Source organism: Solenopsis invicta, chromosome 5 (genome assembly GCF_016802725.1).
Source record: "Solenopsis invicta isolate M01_SB chromosome 5, UNIL_Sinv_3.0, whole genome shotgun sequence".
In the NCBI taxonomy this organism is placed as follows: domain Eukaryota; kingdom Metazoa; phylum Arthropoda; class Insecta; order Hymenoptera; family Formicidae; genus Solenopsis; species Solenopsis invicta.
This window is the reverse complement of record NC_052668.1, coordinates 2,612,057-2,631,614: the sequence shown is the minus strand read 5'-3', so window position 1 is coordinate 2,631,614 and position 19,558 is coordinate 2,612,057. Positions and strand designations below refer to the sequence as shown.

Below are 19,558 nucleotides of genomic sequence, written 5' to 3'. Positions count from 1 at the left end.
CATAAGATAGAAGGAGAGGTCCGAGAATCTAAGATCTCAGCGCCCCCGCGTCCGGAAGTTGGCCAAATCGAGAACTACTTAGCTATATTTCAAGTAAGAATCGGTACGATCGGTACAAATTACTCCGAATAAATAATTGAGTAATCCAGAAGTACTACTATAAAAAAATAATTCGTTCTTGTTTTGATAAATTATATGAGATAAAAAGTTGTAAGAGTAATTAAATGTAATCCGTGAAAAATACAAATTAATTTAAAATTAATTTAAAAAATGTTAACAAATTTAATAATCGTCAATTAATAATAAAATAAAGTATGTACATAGTAAATAATAAAATAAAATATATGTAAAAAAAACATGGTTGTAATAAATGTAACTAATAATAAGTAATTTTTTAAATTATTAATACTTGAACAAAAAAAAGTAATGTGTTTGAGATGTAAGGTCACATCTCATAAAATCTAACTTACCTGTAAAATAACACATTTTTAGATTTTTGAAGCTCGTGTTGAAGTTGCTTCTGCAGGATTTTATTTCATGTTTTTATTATTGCACATTTCCTCAGAACAACAACAAACCATTTTTATATTTTATATTTTTGTTCGTACAACATACGAGGTGTGTTCAAAAAGTATCACGAATTTTGTGTTTTTTCAAAAATTATTTATTTATTAATGAATATCTATTTTGTCCCCTTCAAAGTAATCCCCATGAGATATTATACACTTGTGCCAACGGTTTTTCCAATCTTCGAAGCACTTCAAAAAATCATTTTTTTTTATCTTGTTCAGCTCCTCCTTCGATGCCGTCTTTATCTCGTCAAGCGTAACGTAACGTCGTCCTTTCATGGGCCTCTTCAGTTTAGGGAACAAGAAAAAGTCACAGGGGGCCAGATCTGGGGAATACGGTGGCTGCGGCATCATTAGTGTGTTGTTTTTGGCCAAAAAGTCGCGCACAAGCAACGATGTGTGAGCAGGGGCGTTATCGTGGTGCAAAAGCCAATTTTTCTTCTTCCACAAATCCGGGCGTTTCTGGCGGATTGCTTCGCGCAAATTGCGCATAACTTGCAGGTAATATTCCTTATTGACCGTTCTACCCTGTGGCAAGAACTCATGATGCACCATGCCCCTGCAATCGAAGAAAACTGTCAGCAAAACTTTCACATTCGACCGAACTTGGCGCGCTTTTTTCGGTCTTGGTTCGTGCGGCAGCTTCCATTGAGATGATTGAGCTTTGGTTTCCACGTCATAACCATAAACCCACGATTCGTCACCAGTTATGACCCTCTGGAGCAAATTTGGGTCGTCGCGGACAGAGTCCAACATCTCATTAGCAATGTTCATGCGATGCTGTTTTTGGTCGCAATTGAGCAATTTTGGTACGAATTTCGCGGCGACCCGTCTCATGCCCAAATCATTGATAAAAATCGAATGGCACGAGCCAATCGATATGTTTAGGTCCTCAGCAACTTCTCTAACGGTGATTCGACGATTGGCCAATACCATTTTCTCCACTTCATTAATTTTTTCGTCTGTTGTTGAAGTGCTCGGGCGTCCGGCACGCTCTTCATCGTTCACATCTTCTCGGCCTTCTGAGAACATTTTGTACCACCGATAAACGTTGCTTCGGTCCAAGGTAGCTTCTCCGTATGCCACAGTCAACATTCGGAATGCATCCGCGCACTTAATTTCGTTTTTCACACAAAATTTGATACAGGTTCTTTGATACATTTTTTTGAATAGGTAAAAATCGAAGACGATCCAAAACACGTGCAAGCAAAGCAGCTGTCAACAATTAAGTGAACATTCAAAATGGCCGAGCTTGTCGGCATAAGTGAGAGACATGAGTACCAACATAACGCCACAAAAAGATCGAAATTCGAATATACGTAACCCGCGAAAATTCAAAATTCGCGATACTTTTTGAACACACCTCGTAAATAGGTCAAAAAATAATAATAACCGCAACACGCGTCTTGGTTGTATCTTTGACTATACAGTCTCAAAGAGTCAAAGAATTGTACTTATTATTACTTGAAATGCAGCTAGGTAATTCTTAATTTAAACAATTTCCGGACCCGGGGGCGCTGAGATCTTAGATTCCACTAATGGCTGCCGTTAGCAGTCCAGAGGTATATAGTCAAAGGTGTTACCCAGTGAGAAATGATGTTTTTTTTCTAGGATTCGCGCGCGAATGCCGCCATTGTGCTTTCGTTTGCTGTGTCTCTGCGGGAATTATTCGGGTATTCGGCTTATGGATCGAGACTGTCTCATCCCTTTGCCACATAATCGGCTCTTTTTAGAGCCCCCGTGTATCATAGTGTCGAGTGAACCCCTCGGGCGACGTACTTTCGGGCGGATCACTGTTTTTCTAATTAGGCCTGGCCAGGATCATGGCGGATCGGGGCGGGGGACTTGGGCGTGCGTCCGCCGGGACTCCCCCTCGGAACCCTCCTTCTCATCCCAATAAAACACCGGATCCTACAGAAATCCCGTCCGCTCTTTTGTCCGTGATTCAACAATTTGAAGAACTCTCCGCTTCCAACTCTAATAGTGCCTTAGAATCTACGACAAATCTGGGAGGGGGTACAGATTCGAAAGTAACAGCCATATCTGCAGGGAATGAAAACGCTACCGTTACTTCTACCAGAAACCGAGTCAATAAGTCAGATAAGAGGGATAGAAGTCGTAGTCCACGTCAGGACAAGCCAACCGACAATCAGGTAAACGGCGCAGCTACCATAACCTCGTCAGTTAAGCCAACCGTAAATGTCAAGATGGGCCATTCTACAGGCAAAGGTATGTCTCTCAATAATGAAAACGAAAACACTACGTATATGGACATTGATGCTATAAATCCAAAAGGAACCAAAAGATCTGCATGCAAACACACACCCTCAGCTCTGCACGATTCCAACACAAACTGTCCTCCGCTAAACAATACACTCCTAAATAAGGAGGCTACTAGGACAAAGATACCTAAAACTAACAACATGACACCCAACACTAATGCGCCTCAACAACGAACAAATATTCCCAGAAAAAATAAATATCTTCCCACTGACAAACCTCCTTACACTATTTTTATATATTCAGACGAGAACTTGCCCAATGACAAAATCCCACACCCAGTGTTGGTGGGCAAACTCATCACTCAAATTGCCATCAATGACGTAATTATCAACAAATCTTTTGGCAAAGAAAAGACGTGCGTAGAAGTTTCAAAAGCCTCTACTGCCAATAATCTCCTGCAATCCACCCTACTCAAAGCACATAATCTCAATACTTTCATTCCGGCTTTTTGCTCTCACAGAACCGGAATTGTTCGAAATATTCCAACATCAGTCTCTTTGGAGGAAATCAAGGAAGGATTGGAATCCCCCTGTGAAATCCTGGACATACAACGCATGAATAGAAGAATCACCATAAATGGCGAATCTAAAACCGTGCCCTCGTCCACAATCAAGATCTTTTTCGACGGACAGGAGCTCCCCAGATACATCTTCATCTTCAAATTTAGATACGAGGTCGTTCCTTTCGTGCCTCAGGTCAAGGTCTGCTTTCAATGTTTCCGAATTGGCCACATTGGCGCCAACTGCAAAAGTAGCGCGAGATGTCTCACGTGCGGCAAGAAAAGACATCCCACGGGGACAGAATGCCCTCGCGGTGGGCTTCCCCCCAAATGTCTTAACTGCGGGCTTGAACATTTTGCCACCGCACCAGACTGCGGAGCCCTGAAAAAATACACACTGGCTACTACAATGGCTGCTTACGACAACATTCCACTTATGGAAGCCAAGCGCAGAGTAAAAATTATATATCCCTCTCATGATAGCCACAATAGCAGCTCTGAATCGCTAAAAAACTCGCTCAGTATTGTACATAGCCAAAATAACAGCAAAAATAGCTACGACGAAGCTATACAGTTTGTTCGCAGCCGAACAAGAGACCGACGCGATTTTCCACCTTTAAAACATTACAACAACTCTACCTCTAACAGCGAACCGCTGTTTTACAGCAAAAATAGCTTTGAAGCGCTAGAGTCTTTTCTATGTGCAGAAAGGGAGCGAAACATCTCTACGACATGTTCGTCTTACGCGCATGTTGTCGCAAACATTTGCAGAAACTGAGATAGCAATGTCTCCAGCAAACACAGCAAACACAGTAACACAATTCCACACTCCGCTCCCAAGATGAACCAGACGGTATGTGTCTCACTGAACAACTCCAACGCCCACAAAACATAAAGAACAGCGCTCAGATAAAACATCTCTGCTCTCGGGATGTTCCGTTTCCTCTTCGAGCAAAGGACATACCAGACCCATCCTAAGAAACACGCCATCTGTCTCAATGGATAAAAGTCTGTGCAAAGAATCAAATTCTGACAACGCAGAACCTTCAAGAACACTCTCCAATTCCGGAACCAACAGCGCACGCAAAGAAAGATGGGCAAGAACGGCCTCAGAGGGCCCTATCTATTATCCGCGAAATCAAAAATACTGCAGTCAAGACAATGACTTGGACAGCTCAGTTTCCGTCAAAGATCACAATATTATTTTCAAAACCTCCCCTATGCATCAGATACATCAAATTTACGATTGGCATTTTTAGATTTTTCCGCACAAAGAAATCTTATCCCCTGTTTAAGAACCGACATTAATACCAAAGATCTTTTAGAGCAAGTTCTCAATTTCACAATCAATTTTATAACCAATCTTAATCAACACTAAACAAAAGATTACATTCTAAATAGGACACAATAAGGACATCTCACAACTAACATGACCATTTCTTCTGATCAACATCGCTCTACGGTCGGCTCGACGCGTCGTCGCGCGGAGCTGCGTATCGCGCAGTGGAACTGTCGGGGCGCTAGAGGCAGCCTTCCTTCACTGCAACATATCATACATACATATAACATTGATATCATTTGTCTACAAGAAACGATCCTCACCAATTCTAATCAATTCTTCATCAGAAATTACTGCACGGTAAGAAAAGACATCGATGCTCCCGGCCAAAGAGGTATATGCATTTTGATCAAAAACTCCATACAATTTGAAATAATCGACCTAAGCAACATTTAACATCATTCAGTAGAATTGCAAGGCATTTCAATTAAAACAAAAGAATTCAGACTCGTAATAATTAATATTACAGGCATCCAAACTCTCGTACGCCAAGATGTTTCTAAAACGAGCTCTTCAATTTAACCAACACATTCAATCATATTCTAATACTCGGGGATTTCAATGCTCATCACCCATACTAGTTTAACACTTATGAGGATGCTCCTGGACGCGTGCTCGCTGGGGAAATAGATGCCACCGAATTCTGCATATTGAATGACAAGTCTGGAACCATGATCCTCGATCCTAACAGAAGAAAGTCCATTATCGACCTTACAATTGCATCGGCCTCACTCACTCCGTGGTGCTCCTCCACCACCGGGGATGATGCCTAGGGCAGTGATCATCTACCACGCTTCACCAATATAGGCTCCCGAGCAGCTAACACCGTATATTATAAATATAAATTCCAATTAAGCCCGGAACAACTCCATCTTTATGCGCAAACACTCCGCTTGATAGTCTTAACTGCTTGTACTCCAACGCCGTGGAGAAGTACCTAGACTTTGAAGATCATATTAAGAACATCATCTTTACACTCATCCCAGAGAGTGAACATATACCAGGCCCAAGATCTATGTCACGCAGAGACGGCCCACCCCCTCCGTGGTGGAATGATGTCTGCCAATCGGCGGTGGACGAACGTAAAAAAGTCACCTTGAACTTCAGGAGAGTGCCTACACGGGACAATTACGAAAAATTCACAGAGACATCCAAAATCTGCAAAAAAATCTTAGCCAGAGAAAAAAGGAAAAGTTGGAGAAAATTTTGCAAATCGTTCAACAAACATACTCCTTTTACAAAAGTATGGTCTCTGGTCAAAGGCTTCAAAAAAAGGAACTTAAACTCTAACAATAACTCTGGCTCTCAGGGCGAAGCTGCCGCATGCTTGGAAATAATCAACAATCTGTGCCCACCTTCGTGCCTTTTCGATAACCGTGTCAACATCAACACAATGAACGAGCGAGATCACCTCGCGCTGAGACGTGGCAAAAGAGCCCAGCTGTTCTTGGAGTTAGACGAAGACTTCTCTTCACAAGAACTTATGAGTGCCTTATTCTCTATGAAAGCAAATTCAGCACCGGGCCCGGACAGGGTAAACTATAGCATCATTCGTGCTATGCCTACGATATACTTAGAAAAACTTGTGCAAATATACAACAACATCTTCAACTGTGGCGACTTCCCTGACACATGGAAGCAATCTCTAATTATTTTTATACCTAAACCCGCCAGTTCAGGCCTCAGACCAATCTCACTACTCTCATGTTACATGAAACTATTTGAAAAAATGGTATATAACAGACTGAGATGGCTTGCAGAGTCAAAATGTCTACTTCCGGATACACAGATGGGATTTAGGACTGGAAAATCCTGCATCGACAGTCTTACCACTTCAACCAGCTTCATACACACCAACTTCCTTAAGAAACGCTCTGTTATTTGCATATTTCTAGACATCAAATCAGCATTCGACAATGTCATTCCATCTATCCTCATCAACGACTTAGAGAATTGGTATCCTTGCAAAAACACGCAAATTCATTGAAAATTTAATCTGGAATAGAAAAGCATTTTTCGCTATCAATGGCAACCTATCGGCGCCACTCAACTTACAAAAGGGCACCCCTCAAGGAGCAACTCTAAGCCCCATCCTTTTCAACTTATATCTTAAAGACATCATCAAATCTCTTCCACCAGGAGTCAAATCACTGCAATATGCAGATGATCTAGTGATCTATACTTCTATCAAGAACTTTATTTCTGCAAGTGATATGCTACAACAGGCTATCGACAATGTACATCTTTTCTTAAAAAACAAGGGCCTGGAGTTATCCCCTACTAAATCCAATCTTCTCACATTCTCCAAAAACAAAAAAGTGCAGGATTCTAACATTTCCCTAAAAATACAAAATTTAGAAATTCCAAGAGTTAAATACGCCAGATTCTTAGGCTTCTGGCTAGATGAAAAGCTTACTGGCAAAATACAATACCAATTTTTAGTTAGCAAATGTCGCAAGCTAGTAGACATCATTTCAGCCTTGGCCGGAGTTTGGTGGGGATCACATCCTCAGCTTCTAATAAATATATACCGAGCCATAATTCGAAGCGCGCTGGAGTACGGATGTCAGATATACCAATGAGGGCAACTCAACAATATTTTTAGAAATTTGCCGTTTGCAGTACAAAGCTATTAGAATTGCATTGGGCTACAGGGGCTCTACACCAATCAACGTCATGTTAAGTGAAGCCAGAGAACCAACTTTGGTCGCTAGATTCGACTTTCTAACCATCAAATTCATCATAAACAGCCTATCAAAAGACTGCAACCCAGTAACCAACGCACTCACAGATCTCATGTGTGCAGCTCGTTCCCCAGAAGCACGTGCCCATATCATAAAAATCTTTCCTCTATTTAAATTTTACATCTTGTTTAAACATAGTGCTAACGTCATGTATAAAAGCGTCACACCTTCAGAATATGATCAACCTCTTAAATCAAAAACCTTTATACCAAACATCAACACCTCCATGAAAACATCAATTCCAAATTCTCGCAAGGCTTCCAACAATCTAATCCAACAAACTTTCAAAATGCAAATAGAAAAAATTCTGGTCGAGGACACCCGCAGCTCTTTATACAGATGGATCTAAGCTAGACAATGGAGTTAGCGTGGGCGCTAGTATCTACATTCCCCACCTTGATCGTAGCATTTTATACAAGCTGCCTCCTGATGCCTCGATATTCTCTGCTGAGGCACTGGCAATCTTGGAAGCAATCAGCGTCATCCCACTAATGAATTTGAAGAAAGCAATAATTTTTACACACTCTCTCAGCATAATACTTGCCCTGCGCCAAACCTCTGCCAAAAAAGAGAGCTACCTCATCACCAGAATCAGGAGAAAATTACATCAAACATACCTGGATAACTCTTCAGAAATACTGATATTTTGGATTCCAGCACACTACGGAATTGATGGTAACGAACGTGCTGATCAGGCTGCCAAAGATGCCGCAAAAAAGGGCCTCAGGATCCCGTTTTAAGTCCCACATACAGATCTTTACACATATGCTAGATTTCAGAGACAGAAAATTCAAGGGATATCTGGATAATGCGGCGCAAGACAAGGGTGTTCTGTACGCTCAAGAATATCAGCCATATCTACGCAAGAGAGCATGGTTTCATAGAAAATTCTCTAAGCTAAAAAGAAAAGAAATAGTAATCGTTAATCGCATTCGGAGTAATCATTACAATCTCGCTTACAGTCTATGGAGAAAAAATATGATGCCATCACCAATATGCCCATGTCAAAGAGGCAACCAGGATATCAACCATTGGCTGTTCCTTTGTCCTCTTACTCGTCAATATGTAGATCCTCTCTTTTCCTATCTAAGAGATGTATATAATCTGTCAGAGTTTAATATATTTCCCGTTCTCCAATACCCTTCACCCAAACTGTGCTGCTACCTGTGGCAGTTTTCCAAATCCTGCAACACTCTACTATAACTCAACAATCATACACCGCTTTCCTCCCAGGGGATTCTTCCCACTTCCGACATTTCTTTTATCTTTCTGTACCTCTACCTTCTGGACGCGCGCCGAAGTCTATCGCGCGCGTGTGTACACACCAACACACGCGCGCCTGCTCCAACTCTGGCTCCCGCCATGTCGGAGCTGGTCGAAGCTCGATTAGACTCCCGGAATATTGTGAGTTTCTATGTAACGTCGCATGCGCAAATACAGTCATAGAAACCAGCTTACCATTTGCAATCAAACTACGCGAATTCATTGCTACCAATCACTCTAAAGAAAAATTAGACTTTCGCACACTGGTCGTATCACTCCCGCCCAACCAATATCTAGGGAGTGGGTATCATTAAACAAGAAGAAGAAGATGAGTGAGAAATGATACATCGAACCGATGTCGAATCAATATCGATTTGATCAAATTTCATCGATGTGATTTTTCCGGGTTATTGAACATCGAAATCTCAAATATTTTGTGATTATTTTGATGTCATGATATTCGTATTTGTTGGTAGCAATAATAATACAATATAATGTTTCTTTCAAGATTTTCAGTGTTTTTCCTTGTTTTTATGGAATATCCATTTGTTGTCGATTCGATATCAATTCGATACTCGCGAGAGTTGCAGTGAAAAGCGCCGCGCCGCGGTCTGCTCCTCTAACCTTTTTTTGTCTTTCGTCCCTGCCTTGGTACCGGCCGGCTAAAGTGGGCAAAAGTGTACAACGTGTATTATCGCTTTATATAGGTAATCTTTCTTTTTTTATTATAAATTATATATTATAACAAAATAAATCAATTAAATTATTACTTTTTGAACATATTTTTAATATATGATTGTTCTGCATCTCATGCAGAATGCTTCTGCATCAATAATTGTTACTATTGTGCACATATTTAAGGTTATGTGTTTTCTATTCCAATGTGAAATTATTATTTTGTTGCAAACTATTATTATTGTTTCCTGTAAAAAAGAAAGTTTCAAAACGTAGTCGCAACTATAAAAAGCTGGCTAAAGTATACCACGTGTGTCTGCATCGCTTTATATCACAGGTAATTTTTTTTTATTATAAATTATATATTATGACAAAATAAATTAATTAAATTATTACTATTTGAACATATCTTTAATATATAATTGTTCTGTATCTCTTCAATCGTTGTTACTATCTGAAATTGTTATTCTGTTGCAGACTATTATTATTGTTTCTTGTAAAAAAGAAATTGAAATTAAGTTGTATGTTTCGAAACGTAGTCGCAACTATAAGAAGCTGGCTAAAGTATACCACGTGTATCTGCATATATTGCTTTATATCACAGGTAATCCCTTGTTTTATCATAAATTATATATTGTAACAGAATAAATCAATTAAATTATTACTTTTTAAACATATTTTTAATATATGATTGCTCTGTATTTTTTTAATAATTGTTACTGTTATGCACATATTTAAGGTTATGTGTTTTTTATTCTAATGTGAAATTATTATTCTGTTGCAGACTATTGTTTCCTGTAAAAAAGGAATTGAAATAAAATTGTACGTTTCGAAAGATAGCCACAGCTATAAAAGAAGCTGACTAAAGTATATAATGTGTGTGCCTGCATATAAGTGCACGATGTCAGAGGACGATAGGCTTGTAAGTAGTTTTTCCAAAATTACCATTAATAATTTTATTATCATGATTCTACTCAAAAGGTTTCTCTCAAGTGGTTTTTAATGGCCGTTTTACAATGAGTATTTTAGTTGTAATTCAACAGTATGGCTATTTGGGAGTCATAAGTCGTTAATCGTAACAAATTTATATCTAAAATGAAATAATATAGTTTATAATTACAAATAACACAGTTGTATTTGCTATAACACAATTATAACTTAATTCTGTTTCTGATATCTGATCAACGACTAACAACTCATTGCAAAACGACTATATATAAGATTTATACATATACTTTGAAATTAGTAGAAGAGGAGATAACATAATGGCACTCATTTTTATTTTATTGAATAACTTTTTTAATAATCAGTGTTTTATATTGAAACTTCAATAATTACCCACATAGCACGTAATATTGCAGTGATATTACAGCAATATCACTTTTACATTGCTATATTACAAATGAAATATTGCAGAAATATCACGAAATATTACAGTGATATCACAGTAATATTAAAATGTCCGCGAAAACGCATCACAGTAATATTACTGTGATATTTCACAATATTTCTGATGTTTATGTGATATTTAAATAATATTGCAAGGAATTAAATAAATAAATTATTTTAATTTATTTTATTTTTATTGTTATTCTTAATATTATTTTCATATTGTTACATGTAATATATATTAGACATAGAAAAAAATAATTATATTTATTAAAACAGAATACAATAATGTAAACGTAATAAATGTTTAATTTACAAAAAAAATCTCTGGTATCCTTTTTTATTTTTGTTAAAAAAGATTCAATTTGAATTATGATTTTAATTTATGTTCAAGATTAAATAACAGTACAAAATATTATTTACATGTAAAAATATAAAATTTTATGTGGAACAACGTTCTACGTACTTATTGAAAAAAAAGTTTATAAACTTGTTTCAATAAACCAGGGTGTCCACTACCTGAAAAAACCTGTAAAGTCATGAAAAGTCATGGATTTCACATTATGCCCCCTGGAAACCTGGATTTTCCTGGAAATTTGATCAATTTGATCATTAATCCTGGAATTTTTTGAAGTTTTACTTCTAAAATTTTATATCTTTTTGATAAAATAATTTCTTAAATTTTTTAAATTTAGTTCATCGAAATCACAAATATTACATTATATACGTCTTTCAAATTTGCGCACTTTTCATATACCATAGAGCATGCGCATGTTGTCATGGCGCATCTTCATATCGCTATATGTACCTTATCTAACAGGTTTCCTAACCTAAATTCGTCAACTTTAACAATTGATATTTCACTTCGGGGGGCAGAGCAGCAATTATTTCTGTCATCTTCTTTCATTTTGAGCAAAAAGTTTAATTTTATCGAAATTGGAGGTAAGGCCCGTATCCAATGTAGAAATTTCGTTCCTATGGTTTGGATTATTTTCAGTAACAAAAATACAAAAATTAAAGTAACAGTATTAACAATTACAGTGACTATTATAATTTCCTCAAATGCGCCCGTCGTAGGAATTGTAATAGTCACCGTAATTATTAATACTATCACTTTAATTTTTGTAATGAAGATGATCCAAATTATAGAATCAAAACTTCTACATTGTTCATTTTTATTCAATAATAAAGTTATTATTTGATTATTATGTACAGATTGACGGCTTTTATGATGTCAAAATTAATAAAATTTCAAGAAATCTGGCTTAAAAACTCTGAATTTCAAAACTGGCTACAGCCTATAACAGAGAAGCCAATCCTGATAAAAAAAAAACCGATAGCAAACGATAGAAAGTGTCAGAAACCTAATTCAAAACGATAGAATTCTATCGTTTTGAATCAGGTTTCTTATACTTTCTATTGTTTTCTATCAGTCTTTTTAATTAGGAAAATTATGCTCACTGTATTTTATGTTATTGCAATATTTTTTTAAGTAAATGGGAAAGTCAGCTCTTGTAAGTCACATGAAGAGCAAGAAACACATTTACCGATGTAATTCCATATCACTAAGAGATTTTTTAGCTACAGCTGACGATTTTGCTTCAGCTGTTTCTTCTATTTCTTCCTCTGAATCAGCTCAAGTAAATCCTGAATCTTCCTGATTCTATTGTTGAATCTTTGTCTACGTGTTTCTATACTAAGCAATTTTTACCTAATCAATCGATGCAACATGGTATTGAAACATTTTTGTTGAAAGATGATATTATAAAAGCTGAAGTACTATGGTGCATAGAAACTGTAATGACCCACAAATCATTGCGTGATTCAGAAAAAGACGTACGTGTCCTTAAGAAAATGTTTACGGATAATTACATTGCTCAAAAAATGCAACTGATGAGAACCAAAATTGGATATATTATTATGTACGGTATCGCTCTTTTCTTTAAAAAGAAATTAATAGAAAATGTAAACCGTGCAACTTTGATTGCTGTTGGCTTTCACGAATCTCTCAATAAAATTATAAAACGTCAACAAATGGATATAAAGGTAAGATTTTGGTAAGATGAAGAAAAAGAAGAAGTAGGAACATGATACTTAACTTTACGTTTTCTTCGACGCAAGAGCAACGGATCTTTTTGAAGCATTTAAAGAAGGTATTGGAAATCTGACAGAAAAATTGCTGCAAGTATCTATGGATGGACCAAACGTAAATTAGGCTTTCTTAAAATAATATAAATTGGAATTCTCAAACAACAAATTACTTGATATTGGAAGTTGCGGTCTCTATTCTTTGTATTGTGCATTCAAATCCGGTATATGTGCTACAGATTGAAACACTATCTCATACATGAGAGCATTGTATAATCTCTTCAAAGATGTGCCAACTCGTAGAGCTTTATACATTCATTATTCTGGTTTATACATTCATTATTCTGGTATTTTTCCAATTAAATTTTGTTCCATAAGATGGTTGAAAAATTGTGCAGTAACTCAAAGAGCAATTGATGTCACACAATGCATTAAAAAATTTGTAGAAAGTTTACAACGAGACAAAATTGAACCAACGTGTGAAAGTTATAAGATAATTCTAAAATGCATTCAAAATCCTTTATTATGTGCAAAGCTTGCTTTCTTCAAATGTCTTGCTTCCGATACAGAATCTTTTTTAAGGGAATTCCAGTCAAACGCACCTTTGATTCCTTTTTTACATAGTGGTCTTTGTTTAATGTTGAAAAGCGTATTAGAACGTTTTATGATACTCGAAATAATAGACAATATGTCATCAATCTCATTAAAAGATGTTCAGACACAGGAAAATCTACTTTCAACAAAAAAATATTATATTAGGATTTGATACGCTAAAAGTAATAAAAAAAGTCGACATTAAGAATGTAGATTTTCTTCAATTTCGACAAAATTGTAAGAAGTGTCTCCAGAAATTTGTTTCCAAATTAATGACACGATGTCCGTTAACATATACTTTGACAAAAGCTGTTACTTGCTTAGATCCAAGTCTCATAACTTCTAATTTAAATTTAGCCAAGAGACGTTTACACAATTTATGTAGTATTAATAAAAACAATCGTTTAGCTGGATTAATAGCTGATATCGTAATTCGACAGTTTCGAGACCTTACATTGCGTACATCATGGATACCATGAAATCTTATAATCGTAATGAAAAACGCTTAGATCACTTTTGGCGAAATATTATAGGCCAAGGTTTTAAGGAATTCAAGAATGTAATAAAAATGATTTGTTGCCTTTCACATGGCAATGCAAATGTAGAACGAGGTTTTTGTAAATGCTGAATGTCTTTAAAAATATGCGGGAAGAATCCATAGTTGTGCGTCGTCAAATATATGATGCCGTATTACATGAAGGTATTGATGTTTTAATACCTAAAACTCTTTTGCTTATTGTTCAAAATGCTCATTTCCGTTACATAAAAAATCTTAATCGACGTCGACAGCAAGCATCTGTTGTAGAACAAGAAGCGTCTATGAAAAGGAAAAAACTTTAGAAGTAACAGAATTGGAGAACAAACGTTTAAAAATTCTAGAAAATGCTCAGAAAGAAGCAAATGCACATAAAGAACAAATTGAAACTTTAAAAACATAGATATATGTTGTGACGTGGCAGTTTTATCTGCCTCGCCACTCCGTCTTCCGCCCAAACGTCGCGCGAGGAGGCGCGTATGACCGGGTCGGGCACTCGGCGAGAGAACGAAATCTCCGGCGGGATTGCGTCGCGTATTATTTTACTCATTCGCGGCTTATTTCATGTAACCGCGGGCACCTCGACAAACGTCGCCTAAGGACCAGCAGCGGCGAGGGAGACGGACCGCGATAGGAAAAGAAGAGAGCGATCGTCCAGGGCCGGCGCACGGGACGCCGCCGACGGAGAGGAGGACGAGACAAGACGTGGCGACAGATAAGCGCCACGCAAAGGAGGCTCGCGAGTGGCACAGCTGATGGACAGGCTGGGGCGGACGAACGGCCAGGACGAGGGCCGTCGAATGCCGGCTGTCCATCGAGGAGGGTAGCGGCGAAGAGTCATCGCTGGAAAAATTCTGCTGCTGTCGTCCGCGAAGACGACAAGAACGACGAGGATGTCGGATGCCGACGAGGACCGCACGACACCTGCGGAGACCCGACACTGCGCTGCCGTGACGTCACGGATAGATAAGGGCGGCCGCTGATAGGCCGCGCCGCTAGGCGCAAGGATATCGCGCACCCTGTGGGAGGGGTAGCGCCCATCGATCGCGCATCGAGCGCGATCCTCTCGGCTTTTGCGTGCGACCCGTTCGACTGCGTGCGTGTGCTGAAAAAGCGAGCTATCGATCGGCTACCGGCGTGTCCGCTATCGGAGAGAGTGCCCGGCCTTGGCGAGCTTCGTCGGAGCGTATCGAGGTTCCACGAGAACCCTAGGGACCCGGAGGAGGACCGTGTTGAAGTCGAGATGACCCGTCTAACCGCTGTGTAAAGCCACGAGCTGTCGGTGTCGACCGGCTCGCGTTCTGGAGTGGAGCCATTAGGTTCGTGTGCGAGTGCGTCCGCCGCGTGGCGATTGAACGCACCTTGCTTCTTAGTGTTTGGCTGGCTCTCCACCTCAAGCCCGAGACCTCGTCGAGGCACCCAACTGTCGGCTGCCGCGTGTGTTTGAGCCGTCCCGCCGTAGAAGCTCGCGAACGACCGGCTTCCCGGAAAGCCGCAAAGCCCTTGCGCACGTGCGTGAGTCGTGTTATGGCCGTGATCATACGGCCGCCCGAGATATCGGTGGCTTGGTGTATCGCGCGTGTTCTATTAATTTTGTAGTGCGGTCTAGGCGACTGCGTGTCGCCGGCGCGACTCTTTTTGCGGAGCGTACTTTGCCGCGGAATTGCTGGATTCGCCTTAGCGAAGGCTCGGCGTTCACGTACTTACCACGCCGTCCAGAGTGCGCGTGATTGGCTGCCGTGCGTCGCGCGGAGCCAGTCGTCGTGATCGGCGCGTGTAGCGTAATTATGGTCTGAGTTGAAATAGTTCCCGCGTCCGGCTTACTAATTTCTTTTGTCAACTCCTTATCGCTCTGTATTTCTGTCTTACGTTAACCGCTATTCCTTTTTTTTTCTTTATTGTATGCCGTCTCTATCATGCACTGCAATATATGTGATCTCTATCTGTTACATCGGCCTGATTTTGCTTGATTTCTCGCCTACCCGTCTCCTCCCGCAAGAGAGCCGCTTCGTCCCTGTCTCCGCTACCCCGCCCCTCTACCGGTTAGAGGAGCTAGCTGGCCGCGTGCGAGCGACGATTTCGCGTTTCGGCATGACACATTCTCGCGTGTTGTGAATCCGTGTTTAGAGTGGAAAAGTGAACCCGGAGACGCGACCGGTATCATGGCGTCTGGCGCCCAATCTCGCGATTTGGTGCGAGCGTTTGGTGTTTCTCGGTTCGCTCGTCGCTCCCGCGCGTGTTTCGCGAGTTATTCCGTTGTTTGATCGCGTATTTTGCCGTGGCTCTCCGGCGTCAGGAAAAGTACGTGACAATGTATATATGTATGTAACTACTTTGTGCTTACTAAATATTCAATTATTTAATTATATATAAATATTATTTTTTTTATTAGATATATTACGTTTATTATTACATTTTTAATAAATTTATGTTTATAGTTTTTGAACTATTTTTGTCTAAAAGAGATTTATGTTACATATTTTTTGTGATTATATAATACATATTTAAAATACGTTAAAAAGTATGTTAAAATGTGTGAAATAAAATCAATTTATTTCAAAGCTATATTTAAAAATTTTCTAATCTTACCTGGAATTTTGATAAAAATTCCTGGAAAATCCTGGATTTTCATGGAATTGATTTATAAATTTTGAGTGGACACCCTGTAAACTGATTACTGATCAGTAACTGATGATGTTTTATCAATTAACTGACAAAATATAATCAGTTACTGATCAGTAATCAGTTTATTGAAACAAGTTTATCAACTTTTTTTTCAAGGGACGTCACATTGGAAAAAAAATTAGAACGAGTATTCGTTTCCAAATTACAACAAGCAACGATTTTTTTCAAAATCTCACTGAAGTGTGAGCTAGTGAGTCGGCCCGGTCGGCCGCAGTGACGTCTAGATATAACACCTGTGGCTGCACTTGACTCACGAGAAGGTCTGTGGCGACCGACAAGAGTTGGAAGCTTTGCGCCGAGTTTCCTCTCTTAGTAACCTTAGAGTTCGAGTCGTGGAAAGCTCAAGTTAGTTCTCACCCAGCGACCGATACGATCACTGACTCGCGCGTATTCCGTATATGTCCAAACGTGTGTGTACAAGAACAGCAATAAACTATTGTAATTATAAACAGAGTATTCAACTACCGCCCTTACGACCAAACATTTATAACAGTACGGCGCTATAGCCTACAGTGGTGACCCCGACGTGATCGGTCGCGCGGTAGTGCATGTTTTGTAAAAATTTTTTTTTTTCTGTGCGCGTTGGCCCGTCACGTACCCACCGACTTAGCCGGGGGACACGCGACGGCATTTTCGTTCTGTTACAGACAAAACCTATTTCCCAAGAGGAAGCCCAACGCATATTTCCGACTATCGGAAGCATCTACGCGCCCACATGCACCGGCCGGTTGCAAAAGCCGATCGTACCACACTACGCCATCAAAGACGGCACGCCATTAAAGACGGCACGCCATTGGACGAGACAACAGCATCAAGAATCAACAGGCACCCGGTTTTACGAAAATTCTGTTCCTGACCAGGCTAGTCCTAGCTCATCGGCAGCATAACTCAGCACCTCAACCTGCATCGCGATTCATCGCGACACTTCGCGGCTAGACACAATCTGCATCAGCACGCCGCCATTTTCAACGACAGACGCCGTAACCCACCGAAATCGTCATAACAACGCACGCCGCAGCCCATCGCAAGCCTCGCCATAATACATCACAGGCCATCACGAGTCATCGCGATCCATCGCAGATCAACGTAGACCTCCGTTGACATCGAGAACATCTTGTGAGACGTAACGTTACTCATTTTAATCATTTGCAACCACCATTGCGCGCGTGTTAACAAGTGCAAAAGCCAACATTTCAAATCGGTCCTGCGCAGACCGAGTGCGCAGTAAAACCATTCCGTCGTCCGCCATTCGTGTGCGCACCAACAACGTGGCGTCATTACGCGCTATCCGTTACCCAGCACGCTTTTCATATAACATATGTCACCCCTCGCATTATTGCGTCATTAATATATCGCGACGCGACAGCCCTAGCAATATTGCGTCACTCTCGGCGCGGCAAATACACGTCATAACTCTAGTTATAATTGTTGCGCTCACATTCGTGACAAACATCCTCGTCGCCATGACCGAGGAACAATTGCGCGTAGAAAACTATCGAGTACCAAAAATACCACCCTTTTGGAGAAATGCCCCCGAGGCATGGTTCATTCAAGTTGAGGCGTCGTTACGCGTAGCAAAAATTACAGTCGATCGAACGAAAGCGGATTTTTTACTCACAGGCGTCGACCACGAGGTCATAGCTCACGTCACCGACCTGGTCACAGCGGACCCGCCCCCTGAAAACTTGTAACAACAGCTTAAAGACCGCATCCTAACCGTCTACGCTGTCTCTCTCGAATCTCGTTTATGAAAATTATTAAAAGGACAAGTGCTCGGCGACCAAAAACCTTCACATTTACTAAACTACATGAAGAACCTTAACAACGGTCAATGTAGCGTCTCGGTGCTAAAATCACTATTCATCGAGCAGCTACCCGAGACTCATAAAGCAATATTAGTCGCGGCTAACGAGCCCGACCTACAAAAATTAGCGGAAATTGCGGACCGACTAGTCGAAATAAACAGTCCCAATACAACAATAGTACCGTCAGTCGCCCCGATCGACAAAACTAAACAGCTAAATACTGAAGCCTCATCGAGCATCGATGAAAAATTATCCCGAGTAACCAAACAACTCGCGGCACTAAATCGTGAGGTATCGAAGTTGCGAAGGACTCCCACTCCCGCGGCCGTTCCTCCGCGTCTTCTCAAACCACTCAAAAACCAACAAAACAAACGGGCATTTGCTTTATTCATCGCAAATATGGTGAAAAGACGTCATGTCGAAAGCCTTGCTCTTGGCAAGCCCCTAACAAAGCGGAAAATTGAAAACCCCTCCTTGCACAGAGACGGTCGGGGGGGGGAAGCCAAAAATCTCAAAGCCGTCTTCATGTATACGATCGAATCACCGGTCAACAATTTTTGGTCGACACGGGAGCGGAAATCTCCATTCTTCCGGCATCACTACAAGACAGGAAATTACCTTCCGAACTAAAACTATTCGCGGCTAATAATACAGAAATCAGTACTTTCGGTGAACGTCGCCTCACGTTAGATTTAGGACTCCGGCGACCCATCTCATGGAATTTCCAGATAGCTGCGGTCCCCCACGCAATTATAGGGGCAGACCTTTTAAAAGCTTATCAATTATTAGTCGATCTACACAAACGTCGACTTATCGACAATCATACCAAATTCTTTACTGTCGGTGAAGTTTGTATCGTACCAAATACTAAAATTAGAACAATAAGTTATACCTCGGACTACGCGAATATCCTCGCCGAATTCCCTGAAATAACCGGGACCAATCAATTAACACCCCCGGAAATACGGGACGTTGAGCATCATATAATAACTTCCGGCCCTCCACTAGCAGAGCGGCCACGGCGTTTGGCCCCCGAAAAATTAGCGGCAGCCAAAGCAGAATTCAAACGGCTGATGGAATTAGGGATCTG

The 19,558-nt window shown here is 40.2% G+C and overlaps 1 protein-coding gene and 1 long non-coding RNA gene across 2 annotated transcripts; both read left to right on the top strand.

Annotated features, from left to right (window-relative positions):
* The first annotated feature begins 2,378 nt into the window (after positions 1–2,378).
* LOC120357861 lies at positions 2,379–4,582 on the top strand. Its single transcript, XM_039449641.1, has 2 exons — positions 2,379–2,722; positions 3,313–4,582. Exons 1-2 carry the CDS (start codon positions 2,622–2,624, stop codon positions 4,127–4,129), a joined length of 918 nt encoding a protein of 305 aa, XP_039305575.1. The 5' UTR covers positions 2,379–2,621; the 3' UTR covers positions 4,130–4,582.
* A 4,581-nt stretch (positions 4,583–9,163) lies between these two features.
* On the top strand, positions 9,164–10,638 carry LOC120357737. The gene is made up of 3 exons (XR_005574764.1): positions 9,164–9,709; positions 9,850–9,976; positions 10,157–10,638. It is a non-coding gene; the product is annotated as an uncharacterized LOC120357737 (long non-coding RNA).
* Positions 10,639–19,558: the final 8,920 nt, after the last annotated feature.